Source organism: Carettochelys insculpta, chromosome 1 (assembly GCF_033958435.1).
Source record: "Carettochelys insculpta isolate YL-2023 chromosome 1, ASM3395843v1, whole genome shotgun sequence".
NCBI classification, from domain to species: Eukaryota; Metazoa; Chordata; order Testudines; family Carettochelyidae; genus Carettochelys; species Carettochelys insculpta.
This window is the reverse complement of record NC_134137.1, coordinates 211,208,354-211,235,194: the sequence shown is the minus strand read 5'-3', so window position 1 is coordinate 211,235,194 and position 26,841 is coordinate 211,208,354. Positions and strand designations below refer to the sequence as shown.

Below are 26,841 nucleotides of genomic sequence, written 5' to 3'. Positions count from 1 at the left end.
GCTAATTGAGGCTCTATTCTTTAGTTCCTTTAGAGTGCAGTAGGAGTCTTTTTCTTCATGCAGTTTGTGGGTGGTCTTCCAGGATATTTTTAAAGTGTCTAGTGACTGGCATTGTATGGCTTTTTGAATTAGCTTATAGGAATTTTTTTTTGAGGGTGCGGGGGTTGACATCTCCAGGACTGTTTGTTATGTGTGGGTTCGGTAGTATTTGAAGGGTGATTTGTACACGTTGCACCTTGCTTGTCTGGCCTAGTCAGGACCTGACTGGTCCCAAATGAGAGAATTTGATGGACCAGGGAGGTCCCTTGCCACCAGCCCCCAAGTACCTGCTTTGGCTAACCCTTCTCCCCTCCCCTGCCCCCACTGCACGCACGCACGCACTCACGCACGCACACACCTCCTTGTCCACCTGCTGTATCCTGGTCTCCTGCTGTCCCAGTCCATTCTGCCACAGGTCTGTTGCAGTGCTCTGGCCCTGTTGTGCTGGGGGCTCCTGCCCTGGCCTTGCAGAGCTCTGACTTAGGCCTCAGCCCCTGTGCTGCTGGCATGGGGTCCTTGTCCACCCTGTATGCAGGACTCCAGCCCCTCTGGGGCTCAACTTCAGCCTATGGCCCCAGCCCCACTCTGCCACTTCTGGGGCTCTGGCCTTGGTCCCTTGCTGCTGTGGGCTGCCACAGGGGTCTGACCCTGGACTGCCCACTTCTTTGCATCTTACAGCCTGCCCTTCCACTCCCAGGCTCTCTGGTCCAAGAGCATCCATGGTCCTGCCAGACAATGGATGTTTCTGGACCACAGAGCACCAGTTTTCAGAGGTACATCCTGTATTTCTCCAGCACATTACTGGGAATTGAATTGGGAAAGGTAAATAAGTTGGTTGTTAAGGATCTCTCTGTGACAGTTTTTGCACCAACTTGTGTGAAGGCTGGTATTTTCTTACCTCCTATGTGACCCATCTGGGGCACTTTTTGGATGGTCTGACTACCCTGAAGTTTTCCTGAACTTTGTGTTAGACTCCAACATTTGCTAGATCTGTTGAGCCTCTGAAATTAAATTATTGATTTAAGCAAACTGCTTTTAGAGAACAGCTTGTGAAAGATTAAAAGAAAAGGTTACTCACCTTGCACAGTGCCTGAAGTTCTTCGAGATGCACCCCCTTATTCAACAATAGCTACAGCAGCACCTCCTGCATCTGGGAGTGCAGCTCTTCTGCAGCAGTGCCTGTCAAACTGCACATGCACAGCTCCCCATGTTGTGCCACGCATGGGTGGGATGCATATATATAGCACTATGTAGTCTGACCACCCCTCTGCTTCTTCTCTTATCTGTCAGCTCTGAAGCTAAGGGGAGAAGGGCAAGCAGTGGAGCACCTATGGGCATGCACATTTCAAAGAATCTTGGTTACTGCAGAGGGTGAGTAATCTTCCCTATGGGAGTGCTACTGTGGATGATTAAAAGGCAGTGCCCCCAGGTCGAAGGCTTGAGATTCAGAGCTACATGTACTGTGGATGATAGGACAGTATGTCCTAGTAGCGTATCTGACATGGCATCTTGCGGAATGGAGTGGTAATAGCTGCAAGTATCTGTGGGTACCCTGTGGTCGTTTGCAAACATCAACAATTGGGACATTGTTGAGAGAGGCGAGTGGGAGGATAAAGAGTGGGTGGAATGTGCTCGAGTTCCAGGAGGAGGTTGTTGATTGTGTCGTTCGTAGGACGGATGTATACACTGTGAGATTCACTTGGAAAGGCATTGCATAGAAATGGCCACACTGTTCAGTCTTTTGACCACTGAGAGGAATAAGTGTGGGCACTCTGCTGATTCACAGCATTCTGGCTCTTGGAGTGAGAGGGAGAAGTGGGTCCCGAACACAAATCAGGGAGCGGGAGAAGTAGGTAAGTGCAGGGCTCTGGTAATGCAGGGTGTGAGATGCATGCAGGGAGGAGGGTAGACAGGAAGTCCATGGAACTCCCGTGGGCCAAGGCTTCTGTGTCCCACTGAAGTGAAGAAGGGCCACTTTTGAGGCTGACTCACCATTTGTGGTTGCCAGTCTTGCTCAATGTATCTGAGGTTGCATGGAAAAATATGCCACTAGGTGGCACTCATTTTCAAAGAGAAATTCTGCTGTACAGATCTGCAGGAGCATCAGACTATTTCATTGTCAGGCCCCATTTGAATCGCAAAAGACTCCCAGTATTTGAGGGGCATATAGCAAAAAAGGCAATGCTGCTGCAACAAGCAGTATATTTCCTGACAATTTCTCTTGGGCAAGTGGTTCAGGGCTTCAACAACCTTAGCCAGTGTCAGAGACCTTCATAAATACAGAAGATTCCCTATGCAGAACAACTGGTCACATTTTTTCCCCCATATGGAAACAGAAGTGTCCCTACACTTACCATAGGGCCTCATTTTGCTTCTTGTCTACTCAACTGACTATGAGCTGGGGAAGAAAAAGGCCCATATTTGCTGAATGTGAGCATTGAAAGAAGAAATTAATTCAGCCCAAAGAAAGATCACAAAGTTTTCATCAGCAGGTAATTTGGTGACCAAATCTGAATCTATTTATGTAAATATGTTTGTTTCCTTGTCAGAGAATCTGAGTTATGATCCTGCTGCTCTTTGATATGACTTTGCTCTTGTGCTCATTAATATCACTTTGTATTAATAATTGTACTCAGAACTACGGGAAAGCTTCAGATAAATTAAATAAATAAATAAACAAAATACTGTGTAGACCTGGACTGTTGGCCCTGCTGGCTGTTGTCCTTTCCCTTGATGATTATCAACATGCATAGGTGCTGACCCTGTGGGTGCTCCAGGGCTAGAGCAGCAGTGTAGTTATACCTCAGGGCTTAGCTGTAGACAACGGATCGTGTGATAAGTCTTGGATGGAAGCTGTAGGTATGTGGGTAAGAACAGGGGTCGCTGCGTTTCCAGCATAGAGTGGTGTTTATCACTGATTTATACTATAGTATTGAGGAAACTGGTCTTTTGTGTAGAATGGTCCTGGCTGAGGTTGATGATAGGGTGAAAATTGTTGAAATCCTTGTGGAATTACTGAAGGGTCTCCTTACCATAAATTCATGTGATGAAGATATCATTGATGTACATAAGTAGAGGAGGGATGTTAGGGGATGGGAGCTGAGGAAATTTTGTTCTGCATGGGCGTAAAAATGTTGGCATATTGTGGAAACATGCAGGTGCCCACAGCAGTGCCATTGACTTGAAGGTATAAATTGTCCTGCAATTGGAAATAGTTGTGTGTGAGAACAAAGTCACATAGCTCAGCTCCCACAAGTGCCATGGCAATATCGGAATCATGTTCCTGATAGCTCATAGTCCATTCTCATGTGGAATATTGATGTAAAGCATTTTTACATCCATGGTGACAAGGATGGTGTTTTCAGGAAGATTACCTATGTTCTGTAGTGCCCTCCTCTTGCAACTGGTAATTTTAGCACTGTTTACTTATTCTTTAATATCTCAAAGGGTGGCAAAGTATCACAAACTTGAGTACCATCAGAGGATTTCATGGAAGTGATATTCGCACTCTCAGAGCAACACACTAGTAACCTCTTTCCAATCCTTTGTGTTTATTCATAGTTGCTTGCATAAACCATTCAGTATACGTAAGTAAACCCAAGCCAAGATCTGGCCAACGAAATGTGTTTGCTATAATTCTATGCTGTTAGCATCCATCATAAGATTATACTCTTGATAATGGTTCTTCTTAAAGGTATAGACCAATGTGATTATATAGAAATTATTTGAATAAAAAAGATTTGGCTACTAGTTTTGTTTAAGTGATTGTAGACTATCGATTCCATAGACGAAATCTGACAATTCTGTTTTTGTTGGCTTGGTTTTCTGTCCTCTCTGATAAGTGTCTTGTTTTATTCTTTAAGCTATGTGTCATTAGTTGGCCTCTTTTTTTTTAAACCAAGTGCTCTACTCCTACTCCCAATCCTCCCACTATGGTACTGGGAAACCATTATGCTGTTCTGGATATGTGAGATACTGGAGATAAGGAATCAGCCCCTACAGCAGAAGTGGAGAAGCCTTGTACCCCCAAGGCTGGGAGGTCTGCTGCTACCATTACGAGCAAGAAGCATAAGGCAGTGGTAGTAGGAGACTCTCTTCTGAGGGGGACGGAGGCACCCATCTGTCGCCCTGACATGTCATCCCAGAAGCTATGCTGACTGCCAGGAGCCCATATCGGAGACATTATAGCCTACTACCTCATGCTACTCATCCACGTGGGCACGAATGATATGGCAAGTTGTAACCCTGAGCAGATCAAGCGTGACTACAGGACTCTGGGAGTATGGGTGAAGGAGTGTGCAATACAGGTGGTGTTCTCCTCAATCCTTCCTGTCCAGCGTAGGGGCCCAGGCAGACACAGGTGCATTCTGGAGGTGAAAGCCTGGTTGTGAGGATGGTGTCACCAGGATCGCTTTGGCTTCCTCGATCACGGGATGCTGTTCCATGAAGGACTGCTAAGCAGGGATGGAATTCACCTTTTGAGGAATGGGAAGGATGTTTTTGGATCGAAACTGGCAAACAGAGAGGAGGGCTTTAAACTAGATTTGATGGGGACAGGTGACCAAAGCCTGTAGTAAGTAAAAAACATGGACACCTGGGAGTTGGGTTGGAAATAGAAGGGATCATGGGCTATAATAGCAAAGAGAAAAAGGGGGACTAGGCAGAACTGGGGGAAAAGCAAATCAATATCTTCTATGCCTATATACAAATGCAAGAAGTATGGATAATAATCAGAAAGAACTTCAAATACTAATAAGCAAAACACAACTATGACATAACTGGCATTACAGAAATTTGATAAGTATGACTGGACTATTGGCATAGAAGGGTACAACTTACTAAGGAAGGATAGGCAGGGTATACAGGAAGGTGTTGCCTTATATATTAAAAATGTGCACACCTGGACTGAGGTGGAGATGGATGCCGGAGATAAGTTGAGTGTCTCTCGGTTAGGTTAAAGGGGTAAAAAACAAGGGTGTTGTCATGCTAGGGGTCTTCTACCTGGCTAGGTGGTCTGTAGTAATGGTGGATGAGGGTTTTTCTAAACAACTAACAAAATCATCCAAAACACAGGATTTGGTGTTGATAGGGGACTTCAGCTATCCCAACATATGTTGGGAAACTAACACAGCGAGGCACAGACTATCCAGAAAGTTCTTGTACTGAGTGGATGACAATTTTTCATTTTAGAAGGTGGAAAAAGCAACTGGGGGGAAGCAGTCCTAGATCTGATTTTAACAAACAGGGAGGAACTTGCTGAGAATTGGAAAGTGGAAGGTAGCTTGGAAGAAAGTGACAATGAAATCATAGAGTTCGTAATGCTAAGAAATGGTGAAAGAGAGACAATGGATTTCAAGAAAGCAAACTTTAGTAAACTCAGAGATCTGGTAGGTAAGGTCCCATGGAAAGCAAGACAGAGAGAAAAAGCAACTGAAGAGAGTTGGCAGTTTTTCAAAGGGACATTATTAGGGGCCCAAAAGCAAGCTATACTGCTGCATAGGAAAGATACAAAGTATAATAAAAGACCACCTTGGCTTAGCCAAGAGATCTTGCAGGACCTCAAAATCAAAAAGGAGTCATATAGAAAGTGGAAATTAGGAGAAATTACAAAAGATGAATGTAGGCAAACTGCGTGTATGCAGGGGCAAGATTAGAAAGGCCAAGGCACAAAACGAACTTAAACTAGCTAGAGACATAACGGATAACAAGAAGTAATTCTATTAATATATTAGAAGCAAGAGGAAGACCCGGGAATGGGTAGGTCCACTGTTCAGTGAGGAGGGAGAAACTATATCAGGAAACTTGGAAATGGCTGAGGTGCTTAATGACTTCTTAGTTTCTGTCTTTACCAAGAAGGCCAATGCAGAAATGACGAACACAATATACACTAGTGGGAAGGGGGTAGGTTTAGAGGATAAAATAAAAAAAGAGCAAGTTAAAAATTACTTAGAAAAATTAAATGTCTGTAAGTCACCAGGGCCTGATAAAGTGCATCCTAGGAGATAAGGAGATGAAAGAGGAGGTTTTTGAGCCTTTAGCTATCATCTTTCAAAAGACCTGGAAATCCAAAGAAATTCTAGAAGACTGGAAAAGAGTAAATACAGTGCCCATCTATACAAAGGGAAAAAACAACAACCCAGGGAATTACAGACCCGTCAGTTTAACTTCTGTGCTGAGAAAGATAATGGAGCAAATAATTAAAGAATTCATCCTGTGGCAGGGTCAGGGTGGAGGGCCCCTCAGAGGGTGCCCAAACAAACAGAAGGGCCTCATATTGGGAAACCGGGGAGTGGGCAGGCATAGCCTGTCCACGACTAAAAGGCCCCTCTCACAGCAAAGGGGGACCGACTAAAAGCAACCAGTCCCAAATGAATTCGGGGGACAAGGAAGGAAGAAAACAGGGGTGGGAGTGAGGGTCAAAGGTTTAAAATAAGGGAGCCGGAAGGGGATACTGAGCAGAGGACCCCGGAGAGCACGCACCACTCCTTGAAGGTGTCCAGGGAGTCGGTGCACGCCGCCCAGAGGAACTCTGCTCGGATTCATGACTGGAGGGAGGAACGGAAGTAGGCCCCACAGTCGCAGGTCACCTCCTCTGCCAGCCTCCTCTCCCTGGTTTTGTAGATGGCCATTTTGGCCATGACCAGGAGGTCTCGTGACTTTGTGGGGCCACAGATAGGGTGTGACAAGATGAAGAGGTGTGGGGAAAAGTGCAGCCAGAACCTCAAGAGGAGGTTCTGGAGGAGCCAGAAAAGGGGCTGCAGCCTGGCATACTCAATGTAGATGTGCACCAGGTTCTCCCTCCTGCCGCAGAAGGTGCGGGTGTCTGGGATAGGGGTGAACTGTGCCAGGTACACGCCCATGCTGACCGCTCCATGGAGGATCCTCCAGCTGATGTCCCCAGTGGGCCGCAGAACAAAGGTGGAATAAAGACTGGCCCACTGGGGCTCCCCACCCTCCGATAGTGGTAAGAGGTCCCAACATTTGTGGTCAGGGCGGGACACGAGGGTGGGGAAGTGGAGCGTGTGAAGCACGAGTGTGTACAGAAGATGTCTGGGCGCAGTTTGGAAGAGGACCGGATGCAAGGTATGCAGCCGGCTGGGATGGTGAGGGGAAGGGGGGTGGACAGGATCACAGATCCAGGGGCCCACAGAGAGGTCCGGAGGGCTAGGAGTGTGAGGGGGGGTGGGGCGCACCCTCTCACAGGACCCGACTGAGGTAGATATGAGCAGTAGGCAGCAGGGCCGCCTTTACCTCCTCGAGTACGCATTGGGGAGAGCGCAGGGTGAGAGCCCCATGCACTGGGCAAGCACCGGGGCCTCCATCCAGTCCCCCCGGTCGTAGTCCAGGAGGTCTCTGACCCTGGTGATTCCACCTAGGACCAACCTCTGGCACACCGCGGGAGACTCCGCCACCTGCACACAAAGGTGGGGATTGTGTAACAGGGCCTCTGTGAGGAGATCTTCCCCCGCGGCAGCCCCTAAGGACCTGGAGGCTGCGAGCAGCCGCCAAGTGCGGAGGAGGTCCTGGTAGAAGGCTGGCAGCTCCAAGAGGCCTCGCGGACGGTCTCTCCAGGATAAGTAAGAGAGCTGCCGGTCGTATCGGAGCCCTCGGTAACGGCGGAGGAAAGCGTGTGCCAGCGTACTCCATGCCAGACTATCTGCACTGTTGGTGTTGATGTTGAGGAGTCCCTGCAGGGCCTGGAGGCGGAAGACATGGATCTGAGTGCGCATGCAAGTCAGGCCCTGTCCCCCCTCCTCCGGGGGAAGATGGAGTACCCCTGCAGGAACCCAGTGCAGTCCTGGCCAGAAGAACTCCAGGATTAACCTCTGGAGCTGGTCCAGGAACTTCGGGGGTGGGACCAGGGTGCTGAGGCGGTGCCAGAGCATGGACAGGACTAGCTGGTTCAACACCAGTGCTCTCCCTCTTAGGGAGAGACACTGGAGCAGCCCCGTCCACCTCCGCAACCGCTCAGCGACCCTGCTCTCTAAGCCCTGCCAGTTTCCCGGCGGACAAGGATGCATGGCGGATAGAAAGACACACAAATAGGACAGCGGTCCCGCGCTCCACCGGATGGCCTGAAGCACGGGTGGGAGGCAGCTCATCTGCCATCCAGTTCCGACCACCAGCCCAGAGCTCTTGACCCAGTTGACCCGGGCAGAGGAGGCCGCCGAGTACACAGCTTGGCAAGCCTCCAACCGCACCAGGTCTCCCGGGTCCTGGACCACGAGGAGCAGGTCGTCGGCGTACACCGACAGGACCAGCCACAGCCTCGGCTCTCGAAGCACCAACCCCGTCAACCTTCGATGAAGGAGACAGAGGAAGGGCTCAATGGCCAGGGCGTAGAGCTGTCCTGAGAGTGGGCAGCCTTGTCGTACTCCCCGTCCGAAGCTGACCGGAGCGGTCAGGGTCCAGTTGAGCTTGACCATGCACTCTGAGGCAGCGTACGGCACCCGGAGAAACCCGACAAAGCAGGGCCCGAAGCCGAAGGCCTGCAGGGCGCCCAGGAGATACCCGTGGTCCATCCTGTCGAACTCCTTCTCCTGGTCCAAGGAAAGGAGGGCGAACGACAGGCCGTCCCTACACCCAAGCTCTAAGAGATCCCGGACCAAGTACAGATTGTGGAGGATGGTATGGCCCAGGACGCTGTAGGTCTGGTCGGGGTGGACCACGTCCTGCAGCACGGACCCCAAGTGACGGGAGATGGTTTTGGCAATGATCTTGTAGTCCGTGCCGAGGAGCAAGATGGGATGCCAGTTCTGAAGGTTGCGGGGGTCCCCCTTTTTGGGCAGCAGGCTGAGGACTGCGCGCCTGCATGACAGGGGGAGGACCCCACTCTGCAAGGACTCAGCCCAGACCTGGGCCGAGGACGTCCCAAAACGCGGTAAAACTCCACGGTCAGCTCGTCTATGCCCGGGGATTTATTGGTGGGCATGAGACGGAGGGCTTCCGAGAGCTCGGCCAGAGTGAGAGGAAGCTGTAGCCGGTCCCTGTCACCCGTGCTGATCGAAGGGAGTTGGTCCCAGAGCGCCCTGCAGGCGTCAGCGTCGGTCGGATCCGGGGAGAAAAGGGTGGCGTAGAAGGCGCGAGCCCTCTTGCGCATCTCCACCGGATCCGTAAGAGGGGTGCCATCCTCCGCAAGAAAGCAGAGGATGTGTTTTTTGGCACCCCTCTTTTTCTCCAGGGCGTAGAAGAAGCGGGAGCCGCGGTCCATCTCCCGGAGGAGTTGGATTCGCGACCTCACCAAGGCCCCCTGTGCCCGGTGAGTGTCAAGGGCCCTGAGCTCGTTCTGCTTCTCCTGGTACGTGCCGCAGAGGGATGGATCTCCGGGGCTGGCGGCTAAACGCCTCTCCAGCTCAAGGACCTCCCATTCCAGCTGCCCTATCAACGCATCCCGCCACCGGCTGGCCCCCCGAGTATAGTCGCGGCAGAAGAGCCGCGCGCGCACGTTTCCCAGATCCCACCACCGCCGTGCCGAGGGAAAGGCGTGCCGCTGCTCGCGCCAGGCCAGCCAGAACTCCCGGAAGGACGCCACTAAGCCTACGTCCTCCAGCAGGCTGTTGTTAAAATACCAGTAGGCTGACCCCCGCTTCCCCGGCGAGAGGGAAGCCTTCACGGCCACCAGATGGTGGTCTGAGAAGGGGGCCGGCTGCACGCTGGAGGCGTGGGCCCGGGAGAGATGGTGCCGCGAGATGTAAATGCGGTCCAACAGGGAGTGTGCGGATTTATGGCCCACCACCCGGATTTAGGTGAAACCAGCGTCCTCGTCCGGGTGGTGGCTGCACCAGACGTCCATCAGGGAGCAAGGGTTAATGAGCTCCCTGAGGACGTCCGCAGCGGCCTGGCACTGCTCGGTCCCCGTGCGGCCCAGCTCCTTGAGGGTGCAGTTGAAATCCCTGCCGAGGACCAGGCACTCACGAGGATCAATGGTGTCGAGGAAGGCCGCCGCCTGCTGGAAGAAGGGGGTTCTCTCTGGGCCGAGTGTCGGGGCATAGACATTGACAAGGTGGAGGCGCAGCCCCTCCACCTGCACCCAGAGATGCAGCAGGCGGCCCGGCACAACCTCGACGCTCCCCAGCACCTCGGGCTGCAGGTCTGGGGAGAACAGGGTCGCTACCCCAGCCCAGTGGGCCGAGAGGTGACTGAAGTGGACCCTGTCTCCCCACTCCAGCCGCCATTTGGCTTTGGCGGCTGGAGTAGTGTGGGTCTCTTGTAGAAAGGTGACCGAGTACCCCGCCTCTCGGAGGAAGGAGAGCACTCGGCACCTACGGAGACTCGACCTGCAGCCCCTGACATTTAAAGTAGCAAGGATGATCGGCGCCATTTGGAAGGCTGGGGAGGATCCTCGCCAGAGGGAGCACCGACAGTTCCCATGGGGCCATGCAGCAACCCGTGGGCAACCCCAAAGGTGATGAGGGCGTCACGGAAGCCGCGGGCCCGTTGATAAACCGCGGCGTCCCTCTTCCCGGTCCCCTTGCCCTCCTTCAGAAGGGCCCTCACGGACTCTAGGACGGAGTGAAAGTCCCCCCAGCGCTGGAGGGCGAGAGCAACCTTGTTCTTGGAGCTGTGGACGTCCTCCAAGAACTGGCGCATCTCACCCGCCAGCGCATGGGGTGCTGAGGCCTCAGGGTCTCGGAAACCCGTCGGCCTCGTGTTCTTTTGGGCCCCACGGCCAGAAAAAAGATTGGGGTAGGGGCTGGGGTCTGAGTTTGGGAGGGATGAGGGCGGCAGAGGGAGAGCAGCCCCGGAAGTGCTGGGAGAGGGCAATACAAGAGAGGCCTCCTGAGGGGTTACTGCCTCGGGGGCAGGTATGAGTGGGTAGGGGTAGAAAAGAGGAGGAGGGATGGGGGCAGGGGAGGTAGAGTTCAGTGGGGGAAAGGGAGGGGTCGTGGGGGAGAGGGAAAGAAGGGAGTCGGGGGAGAGGAGGAAGGGCAGGGTTTGGGGGGCGGGGATTGCAGGTTCTGGAGTGGGGCATTGGCTGGGAGAAGGTATGGCGGGGGTGGCAAGCAGTGAGGCTGAGGTGGGGGCAAGGGCGGAAATATGGACCAAGGGGGTCTCCAGAAGGGGGGCCTCCTTGGGCACTGGTTGGGGGAAGGACGAGGCGCCGGCACTCTCGGCAGGGGGCGCCGGCAGGTCGGGGGGGGGGTGTCAGGGTTTTCGGTCCCGGGGACGAAGGGGGGTGCAAGGGAACCCCTGATTCCCCTGGGGCGTCCACGGGCTGGCCGACCTCCGCGGGGGGGTCGTCCCTAGTTGAGGGAGGGGTCACCTCTTGGGACGTCTCAGGGCAGAAAGAGGTGGCAGTTGAGGGATTGCTGGTGGGAGGGGTGGTGGGGGGTGGAAGGGGTGGGGGAGAGTCAGTAGGCGGCCCACAGGCCTCCAATAGCAGGCCTTCTATATCCAGGGCCACCAGGGTGAGGCCCAGGGCCTCGACCTCCTGCGAGAGGAGGGTGAGGCCGGGGCCCACCTCCTCCGGGCGCTCCGCAACAGCCGCCTGGGTAGCGGCTGGAGGGGTGTCGGAGGAGGGCGTGGGCGCGGGAAGAGCTGTCTCGGCCTCTTTGGGCTCTGGCTCCCGGGCCGAGAGGGTGTTGTTTTCCTTGGCCACCGCGGCGGCAGCAGCCTCCGTCGCCCCCGGCAGATGGTTGGTAACCGGGGGTTCGGCGGGTGGAGCAGGGCTGATGGATCTCTTGGGTGCCTTGCACGGCACCTCCACCCCGTCCTCCGACGGGGTGGGGTGCCGGACGCGCGCACTCCGTTTCTTCCTTTTCCCCCCACCAGTACCCAGCCCTCCGAGGAGGCGGGCTGGGCAGTAGAGGAGGAGGGGCCAGGGCTGACAAGGAGGGAGGGAGGGTGGAGGGGGGTAGGGCGGCAAGGGAGAGGAGCAACCCGCCCTGGGGTGGGCCCTCTTTTGGTCCTGCCGCCGGCCCTGCCTCCCTCTCCTCCGCAGGCCCGGCTCTTGTGCCCGCTTGGGTGCCGGCGCCTGCTTCTTCTTGCCCAGCACCATGCTGCCCGGCACCCTCCGATGCCCGAGCAGCGATGGATCCATCCGGGCTGAGGAGGAGGAGGAGGGGCGGTCCCAGGGCCTGTCGCAGTCGGGGCGCCGCCGGTCTCGTGGCTGACGCCCCCCAGGTCGGAGGAGGTCCCAGGCTCCTCTTCATGCCGGGCCAGGGGGCAATCCCTCCGGACATGCCCCGCCGCCCAGCACCCAAAGCACTGGGCCTCCCCCAGGGCATAAAAGACCCGATACTGGGCCCCTTGATAGGGCACCAGTATAGTCCCCTCCTGGGCCACCCCGCCCTGTGCTGCCGCCGGCGGCAGCTGGATCCGAGCCTGCTGGCAGAAGGAGAGCACGTGCCATAGGGCGGGGTCTTTGCAGCCTAGGGGGAGGGGACTCAGGACCGTCAAAGGCCGGCCCAGGGTAGTGAGGAAAGGCAGAAGGGCGGAGTTGGGAAGGAAGGGTGGGACAGATGAGAACACCACCCGCATGCCCAGGTCTTCCAGCGGCTCCAGGGGCACGTGCACGCCCCCAACCGCCAGGGCCCTCTCCACCGCCTCCTGGGCAGCGGCCTCCAAAGCCAGGAAGAAAACGATCTTCCCGAACATCCGGGAGGCCGCCACCACGGCCGCGGACCCCACCACCCGTGCCAACGCCCGCACGTAGGTCTCCACGTGGGGCGAGGCAGCCACCAGGAGGCAGCGGACCCCGTGCCTCCTGGTGAGCACGCGGAGGGACCCGCGACCGTGGGGATGGTAGTCCCGGCGGAGGCGGGAGGAGCAGGGTGCAGGGTGGCGGCTGCTGCCTGGGCATACGACCTGGGGGCCGAGATGTCAGGGCCCCCAGGAGTGGTGGAGGGAGCAGGGGGAAGGGGAGGCTGCGGAAAGTTTTTGGGCAGCCTGGGGGAGAGTCCCCGCCACAGTGGGTTTAGCCTTCCAGGAGGGGCTCTTGCCCTTTCTTTTCCCCTGGCCCTTCCTGCCCTTTTGGGGGGGTGGGTTTGGAGCCGGGTTACTGGAGGACGCCGCGGCGGAGGTGGTGGGAGCCCCAGAGCCTGCGCCCGCGCCCTCAGCCGACATGGCGGCAGAGTTGTGGGCGGCCCTGGACGAGTGGGCCGCCATTTCAGGGGTGGGAGGGGTGACAGTGGAAGGCGGAGGGGGTCGCTGGATGACCCTCCAGTGGGTGTGGGGGTCATGCAGGGGGGTTTTAAGATGGAAGAGGTTTACTGGGGGTGGAGGCCTTTAAGAAAGAACGGGGGAGGGGGAGGAGAGTGGAGGGGAAGGAAGGGGTGAGGCGTGGCTGCCCCTCCCCCACTGGCCGGGCTGAGGACCCAGTCAGATGGGGGAAGGGCAGGGCAAGGGGAGCGAGGTCAGGGAAAGAGAAAGCAAAAATGGCCACAACTCCCAGCACAAGATGGTGAGATGGCTCCTGTTTCTGCACTGGGATGTGGAGGGAATCAAAGTTTGTGCGTGGGGTGGGGCTCAGGCGCTTTACTAAAACAAAAAGGGGGGGCACGGGCACGTGGCAGGGGGTGGGAAGGAGGGGTGGCACAGCCAACCTAGGGGGAATGGGCGTGGGGTTAATGGGGGAAGGGGTGTGCCCACGTGCGCCTGAGGGGTGGGCCCACAGCAGCTGCTGCAGAGCCTCAAGAAACTGGGGGGAGAAGGAAGGGGCAGCTGGTTGGAGGGGGCCCAGGTGGAGGGGGCCCCAGCAGTAGCTGGGTGTGGGGAGGGCAGTAAGGGAGGGGGTGGCTGCAGAGGTGGGGCAGGGGCCACACCCTAACACCCCACCCCTGGCTATGTAGCCCCCCCCCAAACTCACCCATCACCCAGCCACTCCACAGGATGCTGTGGAGGGAGCCCAACTGCCCCTTTAAGAAAGCCCCTTACCTTCTCCAGGTGGTGAGGATGCAGCAGCTGCTAGAGGAAGGGGGGGGCCAAATGGGGGACCAGCAGTTTCCTCCCCCAAAAGATGGAAAGGAAGGGGGGACCCCCCTTGTTAAAGGGCAGGGGGCAAGAGTTCCCCACCCTCCACCCACTCAGCAGCTCCTAAGAGAACTAGCTGGAAGGGTGGAGGTGTTGGGGGAGAAGGAAACAGCCTATCTGCCCAAGGCAGGAGGGAAGCTGACCCCAGAAAAGGCAGGGGTAAACAGCCCTGCAAGGGGTCCAGGCAGTCAGGGGCTGGGTGGCTCCCATTATCTTGCCTTCCAACTGTGGGGAGCCAGGGGGTCCCACGGCAGCGGCAGCAGGAGCCTCCCAGGGGGTCTCCATCATCCTGCCTGGAGCACCCACAGCCAAGCAGAAGGGCCAGCAGGGCAATCAGAGGCAGCTGGGTCAGAGATGGTTCAGAATAAATGGGGCCAGCTGGCCCCAATGACTGAGCTAATAAGAGGCTTTTAAAAACCCTTCACGGGGAGGGGAGTGTGTGTGGGCGAGGAGACCAGAAGTATTGAGAGAAAGCAGGTTGGAAAGGAGCGGAAGAAAGGAACAGGAGCACCAGGAACTACAGAGGGAGAGTGAGGAGCTGTAGTAGACTGACAGGGGGACTTGTTACAGCTGTAGCCTGGAGAAGGTACTGAGGGAATCATCTGGGGAAGTGGCCCAGGAGAAGAGCTGCTGTGCTAAGGGAGTCAGCCCTTCCCACTAGCAGCCTCATAGGGTCCATGAGTCCAAACCTGGCATGAGTGGGCAGGGGCTGGGTTCTCCTAAGACTGCCCCTTGACCCAGTAAAGGCACCTGGGTCCTTGAGTGGGTCCAATGGACTGAATAGAGGCCAGAGGCCCAGGAATAGGACTGACTTTGTCATATTCTGCAAACATCTGGAAGAAAATAAGGCAAAAGAACAAATCATGCTAGACCAATCTGATAGTGCATGGTGTCTTTTTTTTGAGAGGCTAACAAGTCTTGCGGATAAGGGTGAAATGGTGGATGTGGTACACCTAGACTTTAGTAAGGCATTTGACACAGTTTTGCATGATCTTATCACATACAAATACAACTAGGCAAATACAACTTAGATGGGGCCATGAGAAGGTGCGTGCATAACTGACAGGATAACCGTTCTGAGAGAGTAGTTATTAATGACTTGCAGTCATGCTGGAAGGGTATAACAAGTGAGGTCCCAGAGGAATCTGTTTTGGGACTGGTTCTATGCAATATCTTCATCAACAATTTAGATATTGGTATAGAAAGTACACTTATTAAGTTTACAGATGATACCAAGCTGGGAGGGGTTGCAACTGCTTTGGAGGATAGGGTCAGAATTCAAAAGGATCTGGACAAACTGGAGGAATGGTCTGAGGTAAACAGGATGAAGTTTAATAAGGACAAGTGCAAAGCACTCCGCTTAGGAAGGAGCAATCAGCTTCATATACACAGAATGACTTTAAAACCTATGCCTAGGAAGGAGTACTGCAGAAGGGGATTTGGGGGTCATAGTGGACCAAAAGCTAAATATGAGTCATCAGTGTGATGGTGTTACAAAAAAAGCAAACAAGATTCTGGGGCACATTAACAGGCTTGTAGTGAGCAAGACATGAGAGGTCACTTTTTTGCTTTCTCTGCACCCATTAGGCCTCAATTGTAGTATTGTGCCCAGTTCTGGACACCATATTTCAAGAAAGATGTGGAGAAATTGGAGAAGGTCCAAAGAAGAGCAACAAGAATGGTTAAAGGTCTAGAGAACATGAACTATGAGGAAAAACTGAAATAACTGGGCTTGTTTATTTCAGAAAAGAGAAGATTTAGCAGTGACATGATAGTGGCTTTCAAGTACCTTAAAGAAGATTACAATGAGGAGGGAGAACAATTTTCTCCTTCACCTCTGAGGATAGGATAAGAAGCAATGGGCTTAAACTGCAGCAGTGGAGACTTAGGTTGGACATTAGGAAAAACTTCCTAACTGTCAGGGTGGTCAAACACTGGAATTAGTTACGTAGGGAGGTTGTGGAATCTCCATCGCTGGAGATTTTTAAGAGCAGGTTAGATGGACACCTATTGGGGATGGTATAAATGATGCTTTGTCCTGCCAAGAGGGCAGGGAACTGAAGACGGTGACCTCTCAAGGTCCCTTCCAGTTCTAGCGTTCTATGATTCTATCTGATGAAGTGGGTCTTTGCCCACAAAAACTTATGTTCCAAAATATCAATTAGTCTATAAGGTGCCACAGGACTACTTGTTTGTGCTGAAGGAAAGATTTATGCATCATCGCAAGCCAATAATCTGTCTAGTATTTCCTCCTAACTTGGGCAGAGATAAGTTGCTCATAATGCACCTAATCAACTATGCATTAGTCCCCTGGTGTCCAAAAGGAAGACACTTGATTGCCAAATACCCTCCCCCACCAGGCACCGTCACCACCCCCTGCAGCCAGGTGCTGTACCCCCCCAGCCCCCACAGACTCACGAGAGGTGCTACCCAAGCTGCCCAGCCTCAAGCCATGCAGCCCTGAGAGCAGGTGCAACAGTTTGGGTGGCAGCAACGTGGCTCCAGGGGCTCACATGGTAGCTCCTTGTGTGCCATGCGACAGTGGTGGCTTGGGAGCTCAGGCACCGCGTGGCGCTTGGGGCTGGGCGGCTCCAGCAGCACAGTGCCTGAAGAGCCACTACACCACTGCATGGCCCCGAGCCAACCTCGCAGTGCCTGAGCTACTACCCAAGCCACTGCACCAGCCTGCCAACCCACATTCACCACAATAGCAGCATGTTGGAAACTGTGGCATTAGCAAGAAAGGGGAAAGTACTTACCTTGTAATTCTGCTTTCCTGAAAATATTCTCTTGCTCTTTAACACTGAGTTTTACTAGAGATGGGGATGGGGTTTGAGCAGGGGCCTGCCTCTGGAGGAGGGGAGAGGGATGGGATAAGAGCAGGGGGCTGGGGGTGCCTGTTTCTGGGGGAGTGGGAGGGCACTGTCCTTCATAAGCATTCTGAAAATATGGCAACCCTAGAGTGGCCTGGCCTCCCACATGGCTGCTGGGGATCCCCCTGGGGCAAGACGCTGCCCAGAGGTGCCCAGCACAGCCCATGGGGCAGCCACAGCCAGTAGCCTCTGTGTACCTCACAGGTAGCCTCCTTTAAGTGGATGCTACCAGGCTTTTCACCCCAGTGAGTGCAGGGCAGGCAGTCAATGCACCCAGCCTGGCTGCTAGTGTGGGCCAGGAGCCCTGCAGTTCTGCTCCCTTGCACCCGTGCTGGACATGGGAGGTGGGAGGAGAGCCCAGGCAGAGCAGCACCATGGCAGTGGGAAGGTGCTGGGCATAGACACGAAGGTCAGAAGGGATAGGAAGGCATTACCGCCCCCCAGTTGGCCCTACAGAGGCCAGACCTGGGGTTCAAACATCCAAACTCATCCCAGCACCTCGGCCTTCCCTGCCAGCTGAGCTCTTAGGCCTCACCTAGGAGAGATTAAGGTACTGCCCGACTGACTAGCAGAGCACACACAACCACGCCCTGCTGGCAGCGTGTGCACATCACCCCACTGCCACATGCCCTGCCCCTGCTCGCAGTCCCACTTCCACATAGCCTGCTCCTCTACAGTGCCCCACTTCCACACACCCTGTCCTGCACACACAGGGCCACCAGAACTTAAATACACCTGCCTCTTGGTACAGCACCACCACCATTTACATCCTATCTGTACACACTTCCCTACCTCGACACACAATACCATCACCATCTACACACCCTACCTTTAAGCACACACACATCACTACTCGCACCTCCACGTGCACCCTTGGCCCTACGCACTGCATCACTTCCCACATTACTATCTTGGCTCTGCACCCAGTGCTGTCAGCACACCCAGCTACCACCTGCCCTCCCTATCTTCCTGTGCAGCTGTGCCACAGCCAGCTGCCAACAGCCACTAGGAGCGTGGGCACTGCTGAGATCACAGAGACGGGGGCACAGCTGGTCCACCACACACAGCCCCTAACCTCTCTGTCAGCAAGCCCGTAGGAACCAGACACAGCCGCCCCGCGGGCTCTGCCTGGGCTCCCCCACTTCCTGTGTCCAGTGCAGGTGCAAGGTAGCAGACCTGCAGGGCTCCTGGCCTGCTGGCAGCCAAGCTGGGTGCATTTACTGAGGGGAACAGGCCAGTAGCAGCCCCTTAAATGAGGCTACCCAGGAGGCGCATGGAGGCTCCTGACCATGGCTGCCCTGTGGCAGCTCTGGGTGGTGTCTTGTCTCTTTTGTAATTTTAACTTTTGCTACTATCCTAATTACATTATAAAAAATCAGTATGGAACACAAAATCTTTCCTCACTGAGAAATTTGTGCTAATTTCATGGGTCACACCAGAAGTGGTCCTCTTCAGTCAATGAAAAATACGTGTTTTTACCAGGCCTACGCTATGATGATAAATACAAGGTAGAGCTTAGAAACATGATCTGTAGGTCATTGCACAGATATTCCAATAATTAAACTACATTAGAACAGTCATGGAATTACGTAGCAAATCATGTGATTCTTATAGTGGGGTGATCTGCAAAGGATTGCCACTTGACAATGTTCATTACTTGTCAGAAACAGTATTAGCCTCTGTGCCTTCTTTTCAGGATTCCACACTGCCTTTCCTTGACAATGAACAGCAGCAACTTCTGAATATTTCATTTATCCCTGGACATAGTTATGCATCTAGTTATTCTGGCTTGTTCTACATTTTTATAACTTTATTAGTAGCATTACAAATGAAAAACGTTATAAGATAATGCAGTTTATGTGTTTGTTTACTTTATAGAAGAAAAGGACTAGGGTTAAGGACCATCACCAATATATGTCCGTCGTTTAATCATTAATGTAGTTATTCTCTCAACACCCTTTATTGCTGTTACACCTGTGTATGAGGCAAGGCAAAACTCGGTGAACTGACCCAGGTCAGGGAGGAAATTTGCTGCAGAGCAGGGAACTAGACCCAGGTCTGCTATTGCCAGGTCCTAGAGTAGCACCATAATCATGGGGCCATCCTTTCTCCTTGTACATCCATTTGCTGGGGAAAAAGGCTGACTCTAGAGTTTCATATGTAATGGTACATTCAAACAGCTGGTAATACCACCTTTTTATTTTGGGTTAGAGAAATTCAAGTTAAACATACAACATTAAAATCTTACAATAAGTGATAAGGTTACATGCTTGATGGAATAAAAGTTAGCAAGAAGGACAAAGTGAACAGAATAAACAAGGAATATATCTGACCACAGACTTCCAGAGACACTCTGAAAATTAGGACAATACAGTATCAAACAAAGCTGGGCTAAAGTGCTTCACTGTTCAGTTCTGTAGAATCAGCAAAATAAAATAACTCCAGACGAAAAATCTTTTTCAGGCTAATGAATTATCCACACTGCTGAAACAAGTCCCTCTCTTTAATGGAAAACCATTTTCAAACTACACAATAGGTTTAATGATTTCTATGAACTAATGACCAGTCAGATTACAGGTTTCAAAATGCTTTTAAAATGACATGGGATCAAAAAATATTAAAGACCTTTATTTGTTTTGTCCTGGTGACACTCAGCCTGCCTGAAACACTACAAAAATACTACACTACTTGATGCATAACCCCCTATATGACTGTCAAGCACAGAATGCTAGTTTTGCCCATCTTTTTGAAAATTGGCTTTTAAAAATGCATTTCAAAGTACATAGTGTCCAGCTGCCAATCTAGCCTATTTACAAAATTAAAAAAAATTATCACAATCACAACTATCAAATATGTTAAGGGTGGCAAAGCCGTTTACAGCAGACCCTTAATTCTATCACATGAGGCAACTTAAAAAAAGTTTCTATTACTTCATATGTTAAGGGCTTGATCTTCAGGAAGCATTTGGAATAATGCAGAAGGAAAACCCATGAATTTTAACATTTCATTAAATACTGAATTCCTGGTATACAGAGTTAGGGGTGAGTTCCAGCTGAAGTTTTGACTGTAATTTGCCACCCAAAGCAAGTGTGATTCGTCAAGGACAAAAGTTTTATTTTAAAATGCAAAATCCCAGAAAACATTTGCACGTTCAAATAAAACAAGTGTGCATGTCTCATAGGCAGTTTAAATTAAAACAGAATCCACATTGTGGAGTATGATTAGAATTACGTAAGAGAATAAATTAATTCACCACTTGCCTGTCACACTTTTTCTAGGCTCAAATTTGCCTGGTATGCTGTTTGTATTTTTAAGACTTTATGAATACTTTCCATAAAAGTTGGAAGTCTGTTATTTTTGAAAACAATCAAGAGAAAAATGATTATCATTTTCCACTAGTACTGTTCCAGTGAAGCTTGAGAAAGGAGTCACAATAAAACCCCATTATCACACATAGACTGGGCATGTTAAAAGCAAGGCAAATACATTTACTCTTTTCATTAATACCACTGTATTTCAATTATCTGGGCCATGCTGTGAACCCTTAATGATCCCAAGGTAAATGTAAGAACTAAGGTTTGTTACAAGGGGTGGGCTCCTAGCATGATTTTTTCATTTAAAAAAAAAAAAAAAAAAAGAAAAATTGGCACTGAAATACTGTAGGATGCCTGCGAAGAACTACCTTAAATGTGTAAATTGATACAGTGGAAGTCTAATTTTAGATCAGATTTTTATCACTTTATAGACAAGTACAGTGTTTCAAAAGGTCTACCTAAATCACATTACTAATGTTTTTCTATTATTTGAGTAATCTCTTAGGTACTTGAGGAAGAAAATTATTTACCAAAGTTGCCTGTCACATTGTTTCTTCTAAAACAAGACTGAAATGGCCTTTTTGTTTTGTTTCATTAGTCTGTGCACCAATATGCTGAAACAAAATGGTAGCATAGTTTTTTTTAAAAAATGGTTTATTAGTTTAACAGTAGAAAGCAGAAGAAAAACATTTGTGTTTAGGTTTTTGGAAAGTGTCCCTAAATTTCACAAATTATTGTTGGCATTATATAAAAATCCAGGCTAGAATTAGTCATCTCATACTAGTACCTAAAATAGCACTTTGTTTTAATGGAAGACTGACTTCAATAATTCATACTCAAGTTCTTGTGTCAGTTCTCTCAACAGTTTTCCCTCTGTGATTCATCCTTACTAGAGTTGTATGGATGGAGTAAAAAACTAATTCCAAGATATCTGAGGGTATATCTAAGGGTATATCTACACTTACCTGGCATTTGATTTTGCTGCTTGTTAAGACATGGCAATATAGATCTCTGGTATCAGCAACGCTATTGTGTGGAGTAAAGGACTTTGGCACGAGCCCCTGATCTACACAATATAAGAAAGTTGATTCTGATACATTGATTCTAACTATGCTAGTGGTGTAGATAGAACTGTGTGTTGGAAATCAACTTAGAACCCTACCATAGACCCAGCCTAACTTTGATTAATGAAGTGCAGGCAGCATTACTGCACTGAAACAAGAAGTTGTCATGGAAGAACACTATCATTTTAAGGCATATCTAGACTGCACGCTTTTGTCAACAGAGCACACATCCAGACTGCAGATCTCTCAAAAGAGATATGCCACTCAGGAGCATTCTTTTGACATCCCTGTACGCATCGTTCCATGGGGAAGAAGGGATGTCTCGACAGAGGTGGAGGTTTCCAACACTTGGCCCTGTGTGGATGGGCCAAATGTCAGGAAAGCCTCTCCCAACAGAACTGTCAGCAAAAGATACGCAAATGCATTGTGCAATTTGCATATCTTTTGCTGACAGTTCCTGGCAATCTAGACATAGCCTAAGGTAGAAAAGGCTACGGGCAGTGGTTATTTATACTCATGTCTTAAGAGGATTCATATAAAACAATTCCAGCACTAGCCAATGCATGATCTTAAGCTGCAATAAGCATGTCTCAAAACTAATTACATTCACAAAAGTAAACTGAAACATCCAAGATCAGGAGAAAGATTTGCATTACTACTTCTATCTGAAGTACTAATGCAGCAATTGATAATGAAAATGGAGTTGAGCATCAGTGGCTGCTGTGGCGTTCAGCACAAGTGCAACAATTTGCTTGCCCACTGTTGGTTTAGTTTGCTATGTCTATACAAATATACCTTGCACAGAAAGCAATCAGCTGCAATGAAGAAATGATTAAACTGTAAATGTTCTCTTTTGAGCCATTCATGACAAGTTTTTGAAGATTGCATAAAAATAGCATTATGCGCTTTCCTTTCTTCCTCAAGCTGATGTGCCTTTTACATTACTGAGAGCTGCAGAAACCAAGCAAGTTAATAAGGAGTGAGTGTGTCCCTCTCCAATCACACCTGTAAGCACCATTAGTGAATACTACAGTCAGCACCCTAAAATGAAAAAAAAATAAGAAATACTGTTAGTGAAAAACCAGAAAGGAAAAAAAGCAGCAAAACAGGAAAAACTAAAACTGAAAGACAGCACACTTAAGTCTCTGCCTTTATGGTTAGAGCCTTGCGTCAACACAAAAATGTGGATCCATGTCCAATTGGCTCAACACTTCAGCCAATCTGCAACATGGATTCTACTGCTATACCCCAACAAATCTGGAGGGGGGAAGGGTTAGGGAGCACATGTCAGTGGCCAGTGTGGTGCAGGAAAAAGGCAGGCAACAGGAAAGAAGGGACTGTGGCTAAGGGCCAATAAGAAGCTGAGGCTCCAAAGGGCAGTGCTCACCAGGTGGGGGGAGGGGCAGGGGGCTAGGCAGAGCCAGTGCTCAGCCCCTCTTGCAACCTTTCCCTACCAGCAAGGAAGGGGCCTGCCCTTGCACCCTCCTCCTCTGCTTGGGGACAAAAGGTGAGGGAGGATGCTGAGAGCCCTATGAGGGTATCAGTTCCACTATCTGCAGATATGAAATAGATCTCTGTGGATAGGCAAGTCTCTATTTATGGTGAGCAGAGGGCATGCTGCACTGCTTAGGAGATGCTCACAGTCCAGGGAAGGCAACCAGAAAAGACAACGGTGTTACTTGCCTCTGCACAAAATTCTCTCTCCTCACTCAAGAGCTGTCTAGGAGGCTAAGTTCAATGGTCTACCACCATACTTAATTTAGCCATAATACTCAACCCTCCAAAAAGATGAGAAAAGGGTACAATGAACACAATTTAGGGAGGAACAAAAGTATATTACTGATATACTTCACTTTTTTTAAAGTTACACCTACAGTTACTGCAGTGTCAAAATGGCAGAGATCAATCTTCTGGGGTTCAATTTAGAGCATCTGGTAAGGGACGTGTTAAATCAAACACTGAGGGTGTTCTCATTGATCCAGTACTCCTTGCAGTTGCGAGAAGTAATGGAAGTCAGTACAAGAGTTTCTTCCACTGACATCCCGCTGTGGGGATGCAGAGAAAGTTGACTTAACGATGTTGACTCCAGCTACACTATTCTTGTAGCTGGAGTTGCACATTTTAGGTCAATTTTTCTCCCCTAGTGTAGACCACTAAGATACAGCGAACATGGCACTGTCTTGGAAAAGAAACTGTACTCCAGATAACACTTATTCTACTTTTCACATTTAGGTCGCTTAGTCTGCTACAAGCACAAGACCCTGTAAAAGAATGCAAGAGCATTAGTAATCTTAAACTCAAGTCACACAGCTGAACTGCTATTCCCATATGTCAATCAGTTCCAGCTGTGCTCTAATCTTTAGCTAACAGACAGAAAATAAGCTGTTCTGCTTCCTCTGCCAGATTAGGAAAACATCACCATTTATGTTATTAGGGACTGTGATCAGGCATGTGTTTCATAGGCCAGCAGCTGCACAAGGCACCTTGCTCAAAACCTTACATTAAAGGGACCCCTTAAAAGTGCAAGATAGTGAATTTAAATCCGAGGTTAGTGCTTTTTTTTTCAATTATGCAATATGTAACAAAACCATCAAACTCCTTGATTTAAGAGGAAAATGAAGTCATAAGTAGATATTTAGACAGACAATAACATTCAGAGTTACATTAGATAGAATAGATGTGTGTTTTCAAAAGGATCCAAGTCCCCGTACTCTCAAGAACAAATCAACCTTTACCGGCAGTTGGAATTTGCTTCCGTGGACAGATTACAATGTAACTGGCCATTATATAGGGTTTTTCCTCACTTTTAGTGGTACAGGCTTTATGGTCCATTGGTATGATGTAGTAAGGTAATTTGCACTGTTTGTCCTTCTTTGTGCAATGAGGATGACAAGACTGAGTTGGCATGGAAAGTCCTCCATGCATAAGTGTTCGTTAATGTCACATTAAGTTGGTATTTATATAGTCAGCAATATGATGTTCCCTACCTTGAAAATGAGTTCTGCTTTACTGTGGATATAAAGTCCACCGTAGAGTTATCAAAAGTCTGTGGCTCATCACTAATTTTGGTGACAGATTGTAATTTCTACAGTAATACAAAATAAACTGTAAAACAAATATATAACAGTGTACACATGAATATAAAAATAAACCACACCGCCAATATGTAACTTTAATACTCCATCCTGAAAAAAGTTTTCTTAACAGTCTTCTGTATTGAGGAGCTGATTCTCATTATCATAGCCATCAGGCAGGTATGTTTTCCTTAGCTGGTCTGACTTTGGAATGGAACTACCATTCTTCACATGACGAGACAGGAAAGCTCGCACTGAGGGATGGTCTGCTTTCTCAAGTGGAATGTTAGCTTCCAGGCACATCTTCACAAAGTCCTGGATGACATTTATTTTCTCTGCCTGAGCAGCACTGTTGCACTGGAGAGAAGCAGTGAGAGTCCTCTGCTTCTTTCTGACATTCTGCTCCTCAAACTCTGCCTTCCGCTTTGTATGTGTTTTAGACTTGAGATGGTCATTGATTGCAGACTTACGAACGTGATTCAGGACTACATTGCAGGAAGTACAGAATAATTTTCCTCCATCTTCATGCAGTTCACTTCCAAATTCAGTTACACGATCCCGAGGGGTCACATACAAAGCTGTCTTAGAACGGTTACGGGAAGGAGTAGCTTTCACTCCAAAACGTTCCATTGTTGTTTCCAGTAACCTTCTTAAAAAAATAAAAAGAGAAATGCATATCAGAATCATGTAAATCAACTGCCCTAGGCTCCACATTTATACATCTAGATGAATTTTATTTACTCTAGATATAACTGGGCAAAACATTGTACATGCTGAATGACTGATAGGAAGACAACATGAGAGAAGTGTAATTGAGAAACTACATGTCAAAGTTTTAAGATCAATTGAATGGGGGTATTTAACTATTGACATCCCCCCCAGTAGTCTGGAGAATTCTAAATTTTACTTGTGATTCAGATTTTTTTTTTTTAACAAGTCATCTTGGACAGCCCAGTGGGAGATCCAAGGCCCTAGAGCTATCTATTTTAGAATGTTTACACCAACTGGCTATATCATATTTATACTGAACAACAGAGGAATTTCCAGGAGCGGAGACAAAAACAACATGGGCTATGTCTACACTACAGAGATCTTTTGAAAGAAGCCCTTCCAGAAGATCTCTTCTGAAAAAGCTTCTTTTGAAAGGGAGTGTCCACACGCAAAAAAACAGATCAGAAGAGCACTCTGCTGTTTTGAAAGAGAGCATCCACACAGCTCGCTGCTCTTTTGAAAGAACAGGCTGGGGATCGAAAAACCAGGCCCTATGAGGACAGCTTTTTTGAAAAAAGGGCCCTGCAGCGCATCTATGCTTACTTTCTAGAGTAGCTCTTGCTGAAATAGGAAAGGAAAAGTGATTTTGAAAGGAATGCTGCATTCTTTTGATTTGCTTTGAAAAGAACACTTTTTGTGTGTGGGTCCTCTATAGGATCTTTTGAAAGAACCCCTTTCTTTTGAAAGAACTCACTAGTGTAGACACAGTCATGAATAAAAAGATAGCATGGTCATGTCACATCACTGGTCATAGTGAAGACTTCTGTTGAGACAGAAGCATCTCGTGAACTAGGGCAAAATGTTGAAAAGTTTCTAGAGCTGCAAGAACACAAGGCCCCATTTTAAAAATAAATTAATGTTACCCCCTGGACCTAAGCTGTGCACTTTAAGAAGGAATTTTTACTATTCAAGAAATTCAAATGTAGTGTCTTCCCAATTACCTTTATTAGACAAACAAGGCAGGGCATGACTGTTTTGAGAGTAAACACTGCTTCACCCTACTTATCTCCTTTGAAGCAGTAACATTTATTTATCTCAGCCGTTTGTAGCTTCCACCCCCCACAGTATGCAACACTGTATTGACAGGACATTGTCAACGACTACTCAGTAGTCTGAGTGTTGCCAGAACTGTTGAGAGACCGTTCACCGCTCCTACCCCAAACACACATGCATTTAAACTAGAGTCCAGGCTGAGGCTTAAGCAATCAAGACTCAGGCCTAGTGCTCCTAGCTCTAGGAGGGAAGAAGCCGCCCTCGCGCCTGCACAGGGCCCCGCTCAACTCAGCAGACAACTTGCCTCCAGCTGACTGGAGGTGTGAGAAGCGTCAGGTGGTGAAGCGCTGAGATGGACGCAACAGATTTGATCTCGTTACCCCGCGCGTCCTGCTCTCCCGCCCCGCCCCGCCCCGCCGGGACTGCGGCCCCCGCACCCCCGTCAGCCCCAGCTGCAGCGTCTTCTCGCGCCGGCCCGGCCCCAGTCCCGTTACACAGCCCACCTGAGCCGATCCCGCCTCCCCGAGCGACCAGTGCAGGTCGCCCCTCCCCCACCCACGCCCCATCTTACCCCCGCCGAGCGGGCGCCGCGCAACTGCCGGCTCCACCGATTTGCCCACCGCCCCAGCAGCTGCGGTAGGCGGGACTAAGCAACCTAACAACGCCTGCTCCAATCAGTGAGCTGTTTGCTTCAAGCACCATGCCAAGGAGTGGTCGCCTGGCTGCACTATGAAAAGATAGG

General features: G+C 50.2%; 2 protein-coding genes across 2 annotated transcripts in view; one reads left to right on the top strand and one right to left on the bottom strand.

The window, feature by feature from the left end:
- The window catches only part of ZNF654 (zinc finger protein 654), a 192,284-nt gene that overhangs the window by 85,101 nt on the left and 80,342 nt on the right, over nucleotides 1-26,841 (top strand). The window lies entirely within an intron of this gene.
- Nucleotides 18,913-26,774, bottom strand: CGGBP1 (CGG triplet repeat binding protein 1). Its single transcript, XM_074998670.1, has 2 exons — nucleotides 26,671-26,774; nucleotides 18,913-24,984 (listed from the first exon to the last, which is right to left on the bottom strand). Exon 2 carries the CDS (start codon nucleotides 24,963-24,965, stop codon nucleotides 24,462-24,464), a length of 504 nt encoding a protein of 167 aa, XP_074854771.1. The 5' UTR covers nucleotides 24,966-24,984; nucleotides 26,671-26,774; the 3' UTR covers nucleotides 18,913-24,461.